The 17267-nt window shown below is 47.7% G+C and overlaps 2 protein-coding genes across 3 annotated transcripts in view; one reads left to right on the plus strand and one right to left on the minus strand.

The window, feature by feature from the left end:
* The window catches only part of Wat (worker-enriched antennal transcript), a 29719-nt gene extending 26276 nt beyond the window's left edge, over positions 1–3443 (plus strand). The window contains exon 4 of one of the 2 annotated variants that reach the window (XM_076821282.1): positions 324–3443. In XM_076821282.1, coding sequence (XP_076677397.1) covers positions 324–349 — 26 coding nt within the window. In that variant the 3' untranslated portion in view covers positions 350–3443. The remainder of the gene's footprint in view (positions 1–323) is intronic. The other variant, XM_076821281.1, reaches the window with a different exon arrangement.
* Positions 1–17267, minus strand: part of Ance-3 (angiotensin-converting enzyme Ance-3) — a 172939-nt gene that overhangs the window by 103485 nt on the left and 52187 nt on the right. The gene's annotated exons all lie outside the window — the stretch shown is intronic.

The following is a 17267-nucleotide window of genomic DNA, read 5'->3' on the forward strand; positions in this document are numbered from 1 at the left end:
TTCAGTCAAATCCAACAATAACTTTTCGAGATACAGGTTCCACCAATTTAAAGAACACTGTTTCGAGAAAAACGCGTTTAAAGTTTATCGTGAGTGCCGAGTGGCCGTGCAGCCCCTGCATTTGCCGCTACTCAAATGTCTATAACTCCGGGAATTTTACGAATTTCAAAAAATCCTTTTAAACACATATTCCCAAAAGGTTGAAAATTCGACAAATGAAATAAAAAAATCGATTTTTAAACCAGAACCTCCCCTTAAGGATTGTGGAAATAGGAAGAGGAAATTATCGATCGGGGTGACTGATGACGCTTCTTTTGTTGCAGCTTTTTACAGGTTCTTTTATTATTAACAACGGACAGCGGACATCGTCGAAGGTGGAAGGAATTTTCTAATATTACGGCTGCTGCGTCACTGACGAGGGGACAGTGTGGTTCCAGACGATCCTAAATTAAGAAAATATCCAGGGGATGTTTGTTGTGAATCGGAGAATCCATGAAGGGAACGATTTAGGGAAGTCCGAGGCCGATATTCTGTGTAACTTAAGAATTCCCTTGGCGTCCGTTGAGTGCAAAATGCATTTCGATTGTTACACAGGGGTACTTGACAGTATTTATGTATTTAGATAGACATGCTAAGGTAATATATTTCTAATATATTTTTGTGATTAGCGATAGGGAGTGAGAGTAGTCGCGTGATCTGAGCTCCGTCGCCACAGTGGAACCTCTGTTGCCAGCCCTAAAATTCTGAAAAAATTATAATAATTATTTTGAAATTGACGCAGCAAATCTTACATCCACCGAATCGAGGTTCCACCGTGCCAAGGCACTCAGTTTACGAAACAACGTGGATATAAACACGTGCATCGGCCAAAGGAAGTTTACGGTCCAGCGTTCGCTGTTCATTTCTGAAATCGCAATTACCAGCTGCTCGCGCGTAGACAATCGAGACGAATGGCAAGCCACACGCTCGCCGAACCGTCGATCGTGCTCGGATCATCGGAGCATATACATATAAAACTCGCTGTGCACAGGAAACTTTCTCACGACGCGGTTGTTGTCGATCACTTAGCGAGCTATCACGATCATAGCAGAGATACTTTCAACGAACGGGCACGGTTCCGTCACTCGATCGCGATTTCCTAAGCCCGCGTATTACTCGCGTGCCTGCCTACGCCGTTACATCACATCTCGACCGATCGAATTCACGCGCAGGCTTGTTACTCATAACTGCACTTGAAGGAGGTGTCTAAACGAAGGCTAGCCGCGAATCCAACCATAAAAAAAAAAATAAAATTCCTCGTGAGATCGTTTGCGCGGGATAGTTACACGTTTGTCAATGTCGAGCGGTCGCGTCGGTCGATCCTGCGCGCAGGTATCGAGAGCTGTACATACAATTATGGTGCAATAAACTTGTCGTTGTTAACGCGAGGGATTCCTGTTTCACGGAGATTGCGTCAGCAAATAAGTGATAAAAACAGCGGGTTCCTCGATGTCCTAGATGTCAACTGTTCCACGGAGAAGCGAGGATTTCACGGACCGTCGAGGACACGAGTAAAAAGTGGCCCGCCGTCGCGGACGAATAGAACAAGGAACCACGGGGTAATAAAGTATCGCGCGATTAAGGAAAGCAATTACGATAAGAAACGCGACGGCCGAGGCGGGGGTAAATCGCTGCATGCCCACGATCGGCCGTTGTTGTTGAGCGGCGTTTGCGAAAGTTCGATGGTTCGGCTCTCACTCGCGATTCGTTCGAGGTGAAACCGTGTCTGGTAATGACGACGGGCTGGCTGATCGTGCCTCTGAGGTAATCGTCTATGATTATCGAATCCCTCGTTAGCATAATTACGCGGAGCGCGGGGTATCGTCCTGGCGCGACGAGACGCGAGGCGCGCGCAGGAAATTAATTCGGCGGCGAAATCGCGATCCGTGTGCCTCGTCGGGAACGAATCTGATGGGAAATTAATAGGACAGACGTGTTAGGAACGGGGGGAACGTTGGAGGAATTCATAGACTCTGCTAATAATGCGCTGATGAATGGTTTGAGGTAGTTGTACAGTTTCTTTCATTTAGCCTGTTATTAGTCGTACGATTGTTTAACTAAAAGTTTTGGTCTTATTACTGCCACTTCCTCCTTTTCTTTTACCGTTCCACGAGTTCGATATCCCTCCACGTATGAAAATCCTTGGAAAATAGTACGCAGCGAGCACGGCTGCGCCTAGAACTATCTAAAACCCTCATAGTTCATATCAACATTCTCCTGCTCTCGATTATTACTCTTCCGCAGTCCCACATGCAACAGAATTGCGTAAAACGACCGTAACTCATCCGGGGACATCAACACTTCCTCTCCCATTGCTTGTCTTCAACGCTAACGTAAACCATAATGCAACGTAACCGTAAAACGCTGATTCTTAAGGGCTCCACTGCGACGATTCGACATTAAGCGACGCAGAAATTAGAGGGCTAAGCATCAGAAGGCTTAGGAGAATCGAAAGTGCTCAGAGAACGTTAATACCGAGTTCGGTCCCACGGGGAACCCAAAAGACGACGTTCCACACGCGTCCCAGACAGCTAATGGCTGAGTCAGCCTAGGTAATCTGTCTCTCGTTAATCATTGACGAGCGGTCCATTAGATTATTGAGATTTGCTGTAGGTCCACTTTGTCCTGGAAGCAGTCTGGGCGTTAATTATGAATGGCTTTCTTTGCGCGAAGGGGGACGCGTCTGTCTTGGCTGTCTGACCAGCGCTGTCAATATCTACTTGCTCGCTTGAAGCGCTCCGGGCGCAGCCATTCGGCTGGCAATTTCAGAGATTATAATTATCGGTCGGATTTCGACGTGTTCTGTCTCGTCGGTTTTTAATCTCAATGTCGCCTAAAGGGGTCTTAATTTATCGTCGAGATTTCTGTAATATAAGATGGGTCCTTGCGACTGGATTTTTATTTGATTTTTATACTCGACGACGCTGGAAGGTGCTTGCCTTCATTCATAATTCTAAAGTGACTCTTATTACACTTCGATGCCAGAAAGTTTGCAAGAAATCTCCCATTATTTCCCGTCACTTGCTCTCCGATCAAACCAATCTTAAGGAAGGAACAGCGGCAGAGTGCACAATAAACTGGAAGCAGGATCGATACAATTACGGTAAATTGACGTAATTACGTTAGCCGAGCGAGGCACGGAGTTAATAACAGAAGACACAAGCGCGAGGGAAAGCAACGAGAATTGCCAATCGCAGTCAGCGGCGCCGTGTCCCGACTATAAAGTCCACATAAATCTCGAGCTGCTCGAGAAGGCAAGACCACCGACGCTGCCGCTGGCATCAATATATTTCTATCATATAATAGAAACTTTCAGGTAAATCGAATACTATTGGAACCTCGACAAGTTCGAGCATACCGCGTGGAATGGAAGAGCGAAATGACTCGGCATCAATGTGCTCCATTTATCTACACTATTATAAAATCTGCAAATTCAAATTAGAAGCGCGAGAGTACGTTCTAAGAATATTCACATTTTATACATCAAGTAACAAAAGACCCATCCAGTTCGAGATTTAAAGAATAATGAGAGCCAGTCTTCCTAAAATTCTCCAACTATTCGCCGAGTTTCAAAAACCTTCGAAACTGTATTTTGCTATAGATCGACGTGTAAATCGACGCACACGCGTCAGTGGCAGATAAAGTGTTAATTAGAAACTCGCGAGAGGATGAATCGAACATTCATCGCAGCCCCCGGGTTTCCCGCAGACCGCCGTATCGCGAGCTGTTTTTCCCTCTTTCGACAATCGGTATCGGTAGCTTCCAGTCTGCCGAGCAAACTGCCAATCGATTACCGCCAGCTGTGCATTCCGTTGGCCCCGAACGAGACGAGTTTATCGGAAAAGCGACCTGTTCGCTGCCCGTGAAACTTGCAGGATCGATTCCCGCCCGCGTACACAGGCTCGCGGCAGCGCTCGGTTACGCGGAAGTTTGCATTTTGCGACGAGTTCGCCGGGGGAGAACAGCTATCGTCGATTAGTCCCAAAATACCGGCGCATTGAACCGCGACTGATGACGTATCACTTATCACTGCCCGGCTTGTTATTTGCTTATTACCTCACAGCGTTTCCTCGTTACATAACGAAATTAATCGCACGTGGCCCGACGGAAACCGCGAACCTAGATGGCTAGCAGAGCGTGCGACGTGTCGATGAGAATGTCGACTCGAGAAGAAATTGCTGTCGCAACTCTGCCCACTTCCGTGTGCCTGCGGGCGACAATGTGGTCCCCGGAGTTTCCCAGTTTCCAGTGAACTTGGCGCTACGAAATTCCCTTCGGACTTCGCAACCGCCGCGCCAAGTCGAGGCGGATGGGCGAGCGCCTCGATGATGGAGATTTTGTTTTCGGTGGACAGATGGATGCGCTTATGGTGGAAGTAGTCTGTCCCAGGTAAAAAGCTGAAGACAGTGGAATGGACTGACTGTGAGGGTGAAGATCGGCTAGATTTGCTTTCGATGTACCTCGACGTGGCAGGAAGAGCGTCGGAATTGAAAGGCTGAAAAGCTGCCAGTATGATGGATGTCTGAAACGTCGATGAAGCCTTTCGTGGGGAGAGGCGAAGGGTATTCGAAAATGAAACTGCTGGGATGGGGGTGTGTTAGTAGTTTACGCGCAACAGAATGTAAAAAGGGTTTTAGTTCGGATCGATTCAGGATTGGATGCGGAAGATGAAGCTTTTTGTAGTTTATAAAAGAGAGCAGCTTCAACATTCTGTGAGTGGTTGTTCGTGGAAAATTAATTGATTTTTAATATGGATGCTGGAGGATTATCGTCTAAAGTTAGATTAATAGGCAACGCAGGTTTGCTGTAGCTGAGACCAGAACCGAGGAACACGCGCCTTTCTCTTACCATCGCCGTGCAATATCGATTCGTTCAATCTCGAGGAGCTCTTTCGCGTTCTCCAGCAGATGTCGTTGGCTGTGTGGAACATTCGGGATTTTTGAAATTGTGGGAAATTTATGGTAGCAAAAAGAGTCTAGCAAGGTAAGCACGAGTAGTTGGTTCCTGTGGCAAATTTTGTTCTTATTGTTTGCTAGCCAATGTGTAGAAAAGCTACTTTTCTACTCCTAATCGCGTCTTGGGCTTCTAAATGAAATACACTATTCTCGGTCTGAACTTATATTTAATATAATTAAATGTAATGTAAAAAAATGTAAAAGAATGCTATGGAAGAGTATCGCGACGGTTGTCGTTACTCCGCGTTCAAACCACGACTAAACAAAGATCTGTTCCTTTGACGACCATAACAGTGCGGAGCACCTTAACAAAAAAGAAAAACAAAAGGAAACACAAGCTACACCTTGGCCTTCGTGACGATCCACGCGCGTGGCTCTCGGAAAAAGGTACATTAAATATTCGCAATATACATAGTCTAAATATATTATTCCAATGCTCCTTATCTCAAACACCATTCTGTGAAGTTGAAGATGCGTACTTTACCATTTTACTTACCATCTTAAATTTACCATTTGTTTCTCTCTAAACACAATCGCTCAGTCTTTTCATCTCAAACAGAGCTGGTGCTGGTGCAATTTTCTTCTCTTTCCACTTTCAATCTCCCTCGCATTATCGTGATACTTTCTAATGAAAAGCACCACTGCCTCTTGAAGAACATACAACTGAATTACGTTTTCATTTCTACCAAGAAGACACGATGTCCGCCAACGATTGGTCGCTCTGCATGCTAAAAAAGGCTAGTCACCAGCCCAGAAGACCGTCAGTTGCCCAGCACCGTCAGGTCGACGACATGAAATCACGTTAGGGAAACGGTGAAGCCCATTAGTCAGTTCTGGGGTTGGAAGTGTGGTTCTAGTCTCGGCGTTTTAAGCCCTTGACGCGATTACAGCCATTTTAGGAGAGTATCAGGCGTCTCACCGTCCCGATGCAAATACATTAGCATTAGACGCTTATCTCTTTCCTTTTCTTCGCCCGCATTCCCGCAAATCAATATAATACAAACTTCTCTGCCGAAAACACTGAAGACAAACTGAAGCACCTCGCAAGGGAAAATTTCAAAACGCACAAGTGTTGATGCATAGTTCTAGACGGAGGCAGAGTGAATAATTTACGAGATGCGTAATGTTAAATTATGAATCTAAAATACTCCATCCTTCTTCCGGCCAAGTACTTCCCTCGCGATCGCGCGAAATAAATCAGCGACTCTTCGCAGTGAATTCAGCCATCGCGGATTCGTCGAATGATCGCCAGAAGTTCGTGTCTCCCTCGACGTACACCGGTACACGGCATCGGCCTGAGAGCAACCAATCCTTTTCTCCCCCTGTGTCGAACATTCAAAGAAACAGGGGGACGAGAAAGCAGTTGGGAGAAAATCCGCGAGCCAGGCGGCCGGAATTCATTATTAAAAAACGTAGAGCAGGGGCAGGACGCCCCTTTCATCTTCCCGTCGGAAGCTGGTGCATCAATATTCAAGCGGCGATGCGCCTCTTCGTATCGCGACAATGTCAGGTAGTTTACTTTATATTTCACAACACCCTGCCATCCATCCAGCCACCCCTCCCAGCACGGTTATAAGATCCTTATCGCGTCTATTCAAAGGCTGCCGCGCGAGCCTGCGAAAATAGAGATTCGATCCTTTCCCTCTCGCATTTTCTCCCCCTTTTCCTTACTCCCCCTGCGCCGCGCCCTCTCCGCGGGACCGAGGGCCCGTCCTTGCGCGAGGTTCCTTCCATTCCGTGGGAGGAATCGAAAGCGAGTCGAGGGAAGCAGCTGCTGGCCTCTCGTGGGAACAAGAAGGTTCCTGGATACGCGGGAACAAACATGGGGAACAAACAGCGGAGCATTGAATCCACGTTGAAATTCAGGAAACTCTCGGTGGCTGTGATGATCTTTGAGTTGGGAGAAGTTTGATGGGGTTGAAGAGCCTCGATCGACATTCCGCGAAACTCGGTGGCTTCTTGCTTTCGTTGTATGGCGTTAAATCGATTAATAATTGAATGACAAGATTGGGAGAGCTGCAGGAGTCGTTGACACTGAGATTGGAAGAGTGGACTGTGTTTCGAGGCGTTGATCTTTGGATTAAATGGAGGCTTAAGGGAGGAAGGGCTTCTTCGGCTGCAGGGAATCAGTCGTTTGTTTTACAAATTCTTATTTAAGGGTAATCCAGGGCGATTTCATTCGCAGAGGCAAGGATCGCGTAGCTCGAAACAAGAATATTCAGAGATGCAAATGCCACTTAAGGGCACTCTGCAGATGCGTGGAAAGTAAGCAAAGTTTTTTCGCGGATTGAACGCCAGGGACGTTTACAGCCGCCGTTTCGGCGGAGGAAATCCACTCCGCTGTCTAGTCTAATTGAATATTCGCGAAGCGGAGTGCTCGAAAGGGAACGCCGTGGAGGATAATCGGGATTATTTCGCGGAGTATGCTGGTGGGATGAAACGCGCTGATTTACGGCCTCGCGACGACGCATTTCGGTCATAATTTTGTTTTTTTTCGCAGCGTAATATGCAGTGAGAAATAGAATTAGTAATATCGGCAACTGAATCGGGAAGAACACAGCGTTTTATCGTGATTATTTGTTAAAAGAGTAATTTCTATGCCGCACACACATTGCAGAATGTCGACTGCACGAAAACTTCTGCACCTTCAGCTGCTTTCTCTCTCTCGCTTCGATCAATGCGAATTACAACGGGCAGACGCGTAAATCCACGACTTCCCCGACATTAGACACTTTTCATAACGCCACTTTATGAATGTTTGACGTTTCGATTTCGCCTCGCGAGTAGGTAGACCCGCGAAATCTCCGAGGAGCACTTGCGATGCTTTTCAGGCGAGATTCGAAGCGAGCTGAAGGAGTCGCGTTTCGCCGTGCTTGGAACCATCTTGGAACGGTGAAACGATCGTTTCGGGGCCGATTCGAAGCTCGAGAATGACGGGGAGGAATTAAGAATGACGATGAAATATTCGTGGAAGCTTTCTGCGGAAAGTTTTGTGGAAACAATGGGGGAATGTACAAAAGAAAGAGGGGAAGTTTCAGGATTTGAAAGTGAAGAAAACGATTCATGTTGCAACATAGTTTATTAATAGTAGTATCTTACATACATCCGTAATTGACACATCGCGAAATTTATTGCATATAAATTAACAGGTACATTTTAATTTCACATTATAAACATTTTATTGTACAATGAAGGTTTGTGGCTCCTACGTTACAACAGTTGAGCATTCAACTTTTGTGAATTAGCATCTAGAGTATAAAATTGCTGAGGGTTAAACGAAGAAAAATTCCTAGCGCTTTGGAAGCGACGAGACAGGTTCGCCTGTTTCCCCGAGTCGAAGGCCCATCTTGTCGATCGGGGAAAAAGAGATTTACGAGGGCAATTAGCGCAGGCAGCTCGCGAGCGTTTAGTTGAATTTTAGTGGCCATTATCGTAGTTTCCGCGACGTGAGCCTCGTCCACCCCCTCGGCGAATTTTTTATTGCGAGCCATGTCCGCGTATTACCTTCCTTCGGCTTTTACGAGAGCCCGTGGACGACGACCCAGGGGAGAAAAGAGAATCCTGAACGAGGGGACCCACGGAGGAAGCAATTAGTCGCAAACGCAACACGGCGTAACTTCTAGTAACATTGTTGGTCACTTTTATCGCCCACTCGTCGTTTCCTATGAAACAGTCCCCTGTCATCTGCATCGCCAGTGTCGCGGAACACTTTAACGGAAACAGAAAATCAACGTTTAAAGAGCTTCAGGCTCGCATCAAAGTGCCTCAAATTTTTGTTTTTATTTCAAGCCTCTCAAGTTGTAAGAACGAAGCGTAAATTGAATAATTTGAGCTCCCTCGATTTTAATAAAGAAAAATATATAAAGAAAACGCAACTGCAGGTGTCAGTTGAATCCGAGTATTAATCAAGCTGCGAATTACCTAGAGACGTAAATTATAATTCCGAGATTTGACGTTTTTTAATCGTCGCATAAGGTAGAAATATCTTCCAAGGGACTAATCATGAAACAATTCCGAATCACTCGCTTCTGTGTCCACTAAACTTTAACTTTCCATCGCCACAACTCTTACTGTAACTATAACAGGAAAATTCCCGAGTTTAACATCGTTTGCTGACGTGCAAGTGGCTTTAACTTCGTTGCAGGAACGACGAGCGAAACGCAACCCTTTGCAGTCTCCGCCCCCGCGCAAACGATCGACGGACTAGTCGCGGCAGCGTGATTCAAACTATAAACTCGTTTATTATTGGCTTACAGGGCCTATCTCTCTGTCTTCCTCCCTCTAACGGCGCGGAGCGCGATATTACGACATTATTATGGCGGTACGATTGACTAAATCGTCGCTGGGCCCTCGTAACTCGGGATTAGGGCGAACGGGGCGGGCTTAAATCGGTTATTACGTCGAGCAGCCTAGCCGTAAATCGTGTCGACGGTTATTCCACGGCCACGAGAACTAGGAGAGTACATATTCGCGAGCTATGGGGGGTGGAGAGCCGCCCCATCCTTCTTCTTCCGTCACGAATTCCTCTCGATGAAGATGGCCCCCGTCCCATCCCCCAGAAAGTAAGCAAACAATAATAACATCGTCCTCGAAGCCCGGAGGGGTAAAGAACGAAAGGAAGCACACCCCTCCGGGGGGGACAATTTATTAATACCACTGGAAGTGATTAGAGGAGGGCACACGATAAGGGAAACTGTTGACTCTTTTGTCGCGCACGTGGTTATCGGAGACCTGCAACTGACGTTTCCATTGCAACCGCTTTTCGAGACTCGATTTTCTTCTTATCTAAGATCGATCGAAGATGTGTCTCGATGTCTTCGGTAACACTTCACGATCATCTGAACATTCGACTCGCATGAATTCGCAGTTCTTTGTTGCATTTTCCTGATTTCATAAAAGAAGATTTTCGCTCAGCAATCTCGTTGCTAATCGATATCCCGAGCATTCCCAGTACAATTTCGCTAAAACAGGATAATCCCCACTTTCGAAAAATCCAGGCCAGAGAAGCCGAGGTCTCGCAGGCGTCCCAACTCTCGACTCACCACGTATTTCCCTGGAAATCACCGAAAGCCTCGCGTATACCCGAGCGCCAAGTAGATGCGGACGTCCATAGTCCGGCCACTGGCCGCAGGGGGCCCGCACTAATCCGCCGATGTTTTCTGCAAATTCTTGCCGCGGTCCGAGCAGGCCTCGTAAATCCTCGTACGTTGGGAAAATTGTTATCGCGCGGCTGGGCAAGTAAATGTTATTAAAATATTCACGACGAGCTCGGGACAAGCACGCTTCTACTCCGAAGACAAAAGTGGCCGGACGAAAACATGCACGTAGCTGGCTTTTCTCGACTCGAATTCCCTCGTCCCCCACTTTTATCGAGCACCGCGTTTCCCCTTCGTTTTTTAGCTTCGTTTTCAAACACACCGCCGCGCATTCTATCGCGCAACGAAGTTCTTTATTTCCCGCGGAGCATCATGTACAAGGTATACAGCTGCTGTTTCTGCAGCAACGTTTTATCTGCACCACCTTTACGGCCCGGGGTTTTACGATACTTCTTTGTTTCGCTGAGCATTTTCCCCCGGGCTGGATAATAAAAAAGCAAACGGGGGTTTGGGAGAAACGTGAGGGGGAGGCGGATAAAAATTGGAGTCACGGTATCTTCCTTCGTGTTGCTTATCCCCGCCCCTCGCTGGCCCCCAGTTATGATCGATGCGATAATGGGTTAACGACGACGGAGCACACCGTCTGGGGAGAAATTATTTTCCCATCTCGCGACCTCTGCTCCGCGGTTTTTGTCTTCGCGCGAGGAACTCGCGTTCTACTGGGACGTAATGGGGGATTGATCGCTCGCAGGTCGAATCGAATTCAGCAGAGGAAGTTGCGGTGTGCTGGGGAATAAATTATCGCCGAGGAATCTTTTTCGATATTTTGGGTTTCATTGGTGTCTTTGGAAAGTATTATTTGCCTGTTTGAGGAACGGAATTTGTTGACACTTGCATGGCTTTATTTATTATCAGTAGATATGAAATGATCATAGGGGTTATACACATAGTTGTACAAAATGATCCTTTAGTATACCTTCGCAAAAGTGGGAATTAAAAATGTAATTGATCAGGTAGCTAAATTTGATCTAAGTCAATAATAAGGTGGATAAACTAACTTACAAAAACTATTTTACTTTTATTTTACTATTTTGCATTTGTATTTTTATATGAATTACGCCTTAAGGAGATCGTTTTAGACACATTTCCCTTACGTACAGTGGTTTAGAACGTGCAACCCTTTGGTTCCACATTCTTCTTACCCTTCGCTCGAAGCAAACTTTTTCAGCCTCCAGTAGTACAAATTCTTGAAATTACACAACAGATTATCAACCCCTGAGAAAGCAACCCATCACGAAGGGCCAAAAGGAAGGTAGGATCACCAGTAGAAGGGCCACTTTCAATCCCAATTAAACCCTTTCGTTGCCCTCAAGAAACCTCCCCGGACAAAATTAAAATTCCCCAACGATATCGAAGCCAACAACTCCCCCGAAAATATAAAGAAACCCTTTCGAACAGCCTCCACCGCGTAGACAGGCAGCGCGACACCACGAAGACCATCAATATCAATTCCAATCAAATTACCCATTTTTATCTCGTCTCTCGCGCGACACATTAATAACAGTCCCCAGGTGACGGGTACCCGAGTCTCGATGGAGGGGATCGATCTCTAGGCGAGATCCCCACGGCCATCGAGGGAAATAATTAGCTCGTCGCGGTGGACGTGCGGGAGGCACCGCGACATTTTTATCGGCCCGTAAACGTCGGCCACCGACAACGAGGGAAACGAGGGAAACGAAGGAGAAGGGTCCAGGGGCGTCGTTTCGTTTCGTCGCGCGGCGAGATTAACGATTCGGAAAGATAATTCGTCCGTTCGACTGGCTCCGCGTAAAGAAAAGTGCTTGCTGTGGCCCCCTCCGAAAAAAAGGGGCCGATATCAATTCCTCCGTCCTCGCTCCCCCTCCCCTTCGTCCTCTCCCCTTCGAGGAAGGGGGTGGAAAGACGACGTCGTTGAATATGGGGAAAAAAGGAGAGTAAACTTAATTCACGAGACAAATGGCGTGCCGTGGATTTGAGGGTGAAATTGTCTCCGGCTTCCCAGGAGAGGCGTGGAAGCGAGTCCTCTAGCTCGATCGAACCGCGATCCTTCGCGCCGCGTGCGCCACTGTATCCCGGCAGGTGTAAGGGAGCGTGGCGATCGATTTCAGAGGGTCAGGGTCTGAGTTCAACGTTTAACGAAAGGCTGTAATTAAGCTTTAATGAAGATCGAAACGAGCAGAGCTCGCTGGCTGCTCTGAGGCACAGCTGGCGCTGAGCTGCTTATGCAAATCAGGTCCTCGGGAAATTTTGCAAAAACTGCCTCCCCTTTGCGGCGGTTGTTTGCCGGCTCGATAAGGGACGTGGCGCGGGCCACTGTGGGGGATTTATTAATCACGAACAGTGAGCTCCTTCTTTAAACTAGAAGGCTTTAGGGAAGAAGTATTAAGTAGTTCGGAATTTTAGAATAAGCAGTCGTTTCTAGGGACTACTAAGCTCCTTCTCCCGTGGTGATCGCAGAGAAAGGTCACAGAAAATTTCTGTTCAATTAATTCGAGAAATTTTAACCCAGGTTTTAATTCATCGTGCAGGGAAGGTGCCATAAACGAATGCGTTACTAGGAAAATACTCCCTTATTGGTTGTACCACTGGTTTCACGACTCTCCGCTCGAATTCCAAGATCTGAAACATGTGTAGCTATAAAGGGATCGATCGCGACACGGAGGTGATCAATTTTGAGGGAGCTGACGCGCCAGGGCGCGATAGAGCCGCGCGAGAGTCTATTCTGCACGGCAAAAACGATCCTCCAAAAAAAGCAGGGCGATTCTATCCCGTCGTAATAGTATGTATTATTCACATCGATAGTCCGAATCGAAGTTGCTGCAGCCCAGTGGACGGTGCCGTCCCACCCCTAAGTTATGTCAATCCACCCCCTGCGAAGAAGTCGAGATTGCTGTTCTAGCAATGGCGAAATTTCGATCGTATCATTGGTGGAATTTTCGCTTACCGCGTACGATACTGGTCGTGGGAACGCGTCCAACCTTCTACCACCCCCCCGGCCATCCTCTCGCTCGCGCACACCCTTCGAATTATTAACCCACCGTTATTGCATAATTCACATTTACGCTGGATCGAAGTCGCGTCGCTCCGCGAGCGCTCGGTGGATCGACACGTTGAAACGCGGGGCCGGGATCGATACGCGAGCAGACGCAGCGATGCATATTTAGGGTGGAGGGGCCGACGGGCCAACCCCCCGTTTCGTTTCTCTTTAGCGTGGATGGAAGCCCGCGTAGCTGCATCGATTCAAAGCCGAGCGCGGAGAAAAGAAAACCGGTGTACGGCGTGTAGAAACTGCGCGAAATAGATCGCACTGGGAGAAGGTGTCCGGGGGGATGTTGAAGGGAAAGGGAGGAGAGGTATATGTCGGCGAGACTTTGTTCGCGACGGTGACAAACGCCTGGCAAACATAGTAGCCGAGCGCGGGGGCGTACGAGGTCGGTGGCACTCGGTTGCGCTCCGGGGTTAAACAGCGGGAAAGGGGTGGGCGGGGGGCGAAAGGGAAACCGGCTGGAGGTGAGGGGGGCGGGTAGGTAAGGAACGAGAGCGAAAGGAAGGTCGAGACGAGAGAGAAAGCGAGGTGAGCGAGATCGGGGCGTGTACGCGATCGGCTGGAGCGAGATCGGAGAAGGGTTGGCAGCGGCGGGTTAGAGACCGAAATGAGGGAAATTTCGGGGGAGGGTGTGGGGATCAAGGCAGAAAAAGCGTGGAGAAAAATGGACCTCGGACCGGGGGAATAACCTTGATGTCTATTATAGATCAACGGGGGAGACCATCGAGAGCCATGGTTTTAAGAAGCTCCACCAGCATTAGATAGGGGTTGCACGTCCCATCTTTCCTCTAAGCACTTGCAGTGGCATTAGTACAAGCGCAGAAGTAGACTGCAGACGTAGACACAATAACAACATAAAATTCAATTAAAAAGAGACATTCCACTTCTCTATCGTTTTCAAAGGGCTGCACAAACACACCCTCGTCAGCCCCTACCGCAAGCACTCTCGCAAAACCAAAGAACAAATCCTTTCAACCTAACGCTAAGATCCCACCGAACTTCACACCAGCAAATACAGACGCATTACTGCTTACAAAACAATAATGTACACGCGCAATTCAAACGAAATTAATGCGAGCGTTCGCCACCCCTCCCTGAAGTACTTCTTAATCTTCCGGTACTGGCGCGTGTGCACGGTGTGCACGGAGGTCAGTTTTTTGCTAAAAAAAAACCGTTTTACCGTGATCTATTCTACTCAGCATCCCTATGTATTCTTCCAGCGGACATTTTTGAATAATGCTACGTACTTGTCAGGTTCAAATTCAGTTTGGAAATGTCTCTGATTGAATGAAAACGAAAGTATTCCGCGTGTCCTGCCGGCGAGCGCGCCCGCCCCTACAGCACGTTTGTTGCAGAAATGTCTCAGTTACGTTGCGGTTTAATATTTGAGACATTGCAATACGTTATAAGTAAATTGCTATCTCCGCACCAGAAGATATTCCTGCAACGTTTCTGAGATTTTACAGCAATAGTCACGCAACGTTTCTGAGATATTACACAGCAATGGTCATGCAACGTTTCGGACAGTGAGGCCAAGAATAAAAATATCGGTAGTATGTAACCAACCGTGTCTGTTAGGGACGCGACGACATGAATGTGTGGAGAATCGTAGTAGTATAACGTCCGTGTGTCTTTTATAAATAGAAAATACTTTTACCTCAGTCAGATTCGAACCCGTGACCTGTAGCACCGTAGACGAACACTTTATCGCTGCAGCTACAACCGTTGTTTGAGAAGATTGCTTACGTATTCGAACTTACACTCGTACCGTGCAAAACTTTAAACTCAAATTTTCCAAAAACGAAGGTTCGTTCTGAAAAAAAACCCATTACATTTCGACGCTTGATGCTATATTAAATTCATTCATATTCTGTTCTGAAATATCCTGCGTAGTACAAGAAACGATTTGTTTTAGGTTTTAGTGCTTTTTTAATAAAATCGTTTAACATAATTTTTTTTTTCTAGTTTTTAGTGATTGTGGATTTACTTTTCACAGCTCAGACTTCTTTACAAATATCTTTCATTGCTGTATACAGTTTAACAGTTTGCTTAAACCTTATAGTCCTCGCTTCTAGCTACCCTATCATAAAACGTCGTCTTCAGCCGCGTATTCAGCGAGTCAAATAGACGCGAGTACCGAAAGGTTAAACACGCACTCCCTCGCAATCACACGCATCCTCGTCAAGCCGAAGCCATCCTCTTGGACCTAAGAGAGCTTGGCGCCCTAGCAGCAGCGTCTCGGGACAGCTGGGAGCGAAAATTTCCCGCCGCGGCGATCAAGAGGGGCTAATACAAACACAGACGCATTAATTTTTCTCCACCTGTCTGCCTCGCGCGCAGGGGTTACCGGCGGGACCCCGCCCGAAAGGTAGACAGAAAACAGCGCGGAGACGCGTCGGTGGGGCGTGCAGGGTTGGGAGGGTGTGCGCCGGGGTCGCGCGGTGGGGGTGGGGCGCCGTCCGACGGCCACGGCCACGACCGCGGGGGCTACGGCCGGCCCGGGCGAGACATTGAACTCGTTGCAAGGGTGGAGGACGGGCAACGAGCATCGATTCGTCTGCTCCAGAAACGAACGCACCCCAAGCACCCTGCCACCCCCTCGTGGCCCGCCGCGTGGCGCCCCCACGAGTCCACCTAGCCCGCGTGCTTTCACCGTTACCGGGCGAGCACAGAAAGGCGGGGATGGAGACGAGAGAGAGAACGCTCATGACACGACCGGGCAACGTGACACGCTCGTTTATTCGATCAACCCCTAGCGCGTGCACGGGGCCAGCCCCGCGGCTGATAATTCGCGAGGCCACGAGATAACGATCGATATCGCGAGGGCGCGTCTCTTTTGTTGACTCGCGCCACCTTCGCTGGGGGAGGGTGGCTCGAATTTGACGGTGGAGCAGCTTCGGTTTATGTAATTTACTTACCAGGTGTATTGGTAGGAGACAATAGTAAGATGGTAATTGATTAATTTTAAAGTTGAAGCTGTTCATCTGACAAGGGAACATCCCGAACCCGAAATTTCAAAAAAATCTGAAACTTTGTGAATATGTAGAGAATTTCCTCCTGATTACAACGCAATTTTTGTTTGCTGCCCAAATTCACTCTAAGAGGGTGTAATTTGCCGCTGAAAATCCGGTTATTTACCGATTTTGTTATAACTCGTGCACTGTAAAATAATTTTATTACCAAATGGTAGATCTAATTAAAAGAAGTAACTTTTGTCTTGAAACTTTTTTCTATCTCTTACAGTTCGCGAGTTATAACACAAAATCGGAAAATAGCCGAATTTTCAAGGGATAATTTCACCTCCCTCGAGTGAATATGGGCAGCAAACAAAAATTGCGTTGTGATCAGGAGGAAATCCCCTACATATTCACAAAGTTTCAGAATTTTTTGAATTTTCGGGTTCGGGATCATCCCTTGTGTCCATCTTTCCCACTGGTAATCAGTAAATAGTAATTGAAGAACACTAATTGCCACATTCGTGGCACCACATCCCCGAGGGTGGTGGAGGTCTTGTGCCCAGATCAGTGTACCGGATTCTATTCCACGGAAAGGGTACGGGGAAACGAGAACGATCCACGAAACGCCCGAGGGGTGGAGCTATCGAAGATAATCTGGATCGAATTTCCCGCAGAGAGACTCTTTCATAGAAGCTACAGCCGGGGTAATAGATATTCGACGTTTCGACCGGGATAAACGAGTGTTGGGGCGCTCGGCGGGGGTGGAAGGGGAACGGTGTAACAAGTGGAGGCCACCTTTATCCAGTCCGTCTTATCGAATGGTCGATTTAGTTACGGTTATGCTAAAAGTAGGGGGATGTATCTGCATAAACAGCGAGGAGCAGCGTTATCCCTTCGTCTGAACAATAAATAAACCGGGGCCCCCGGCACGCAGGCCTTTCAACCCCCGCCGGTGTCAACGCGCGCGGCGATCTCCGTCTGGTGAGAGTTCTCGGCCACGTTTTCTCGTTAGCGCGCGTGGCCCGTATCTATCGTGTCCCTTTCGCGGTAGAAAGCTGCACAACGACGGCTACATAAACGTTATGGTCTTGAGGGGCTGGCAACCCCTCTTGGCCTACGCAGAATTCCGGAATCG

This window comes from Andrena cerasifolii, chromosome 10 (genome assembly GCF_050908995.1).
Source record: "Andrena cerasifolii isolate SP2316 chromosome 10, iyAndCera1_principal, whole genome shotgun sequence".
Lineage (NCBI taxonomy): Eukaryota > Metazoa > Arthropoda > Insecta > Hymenoptera > Andrenidae > Andrena > Andrena cerasifolii.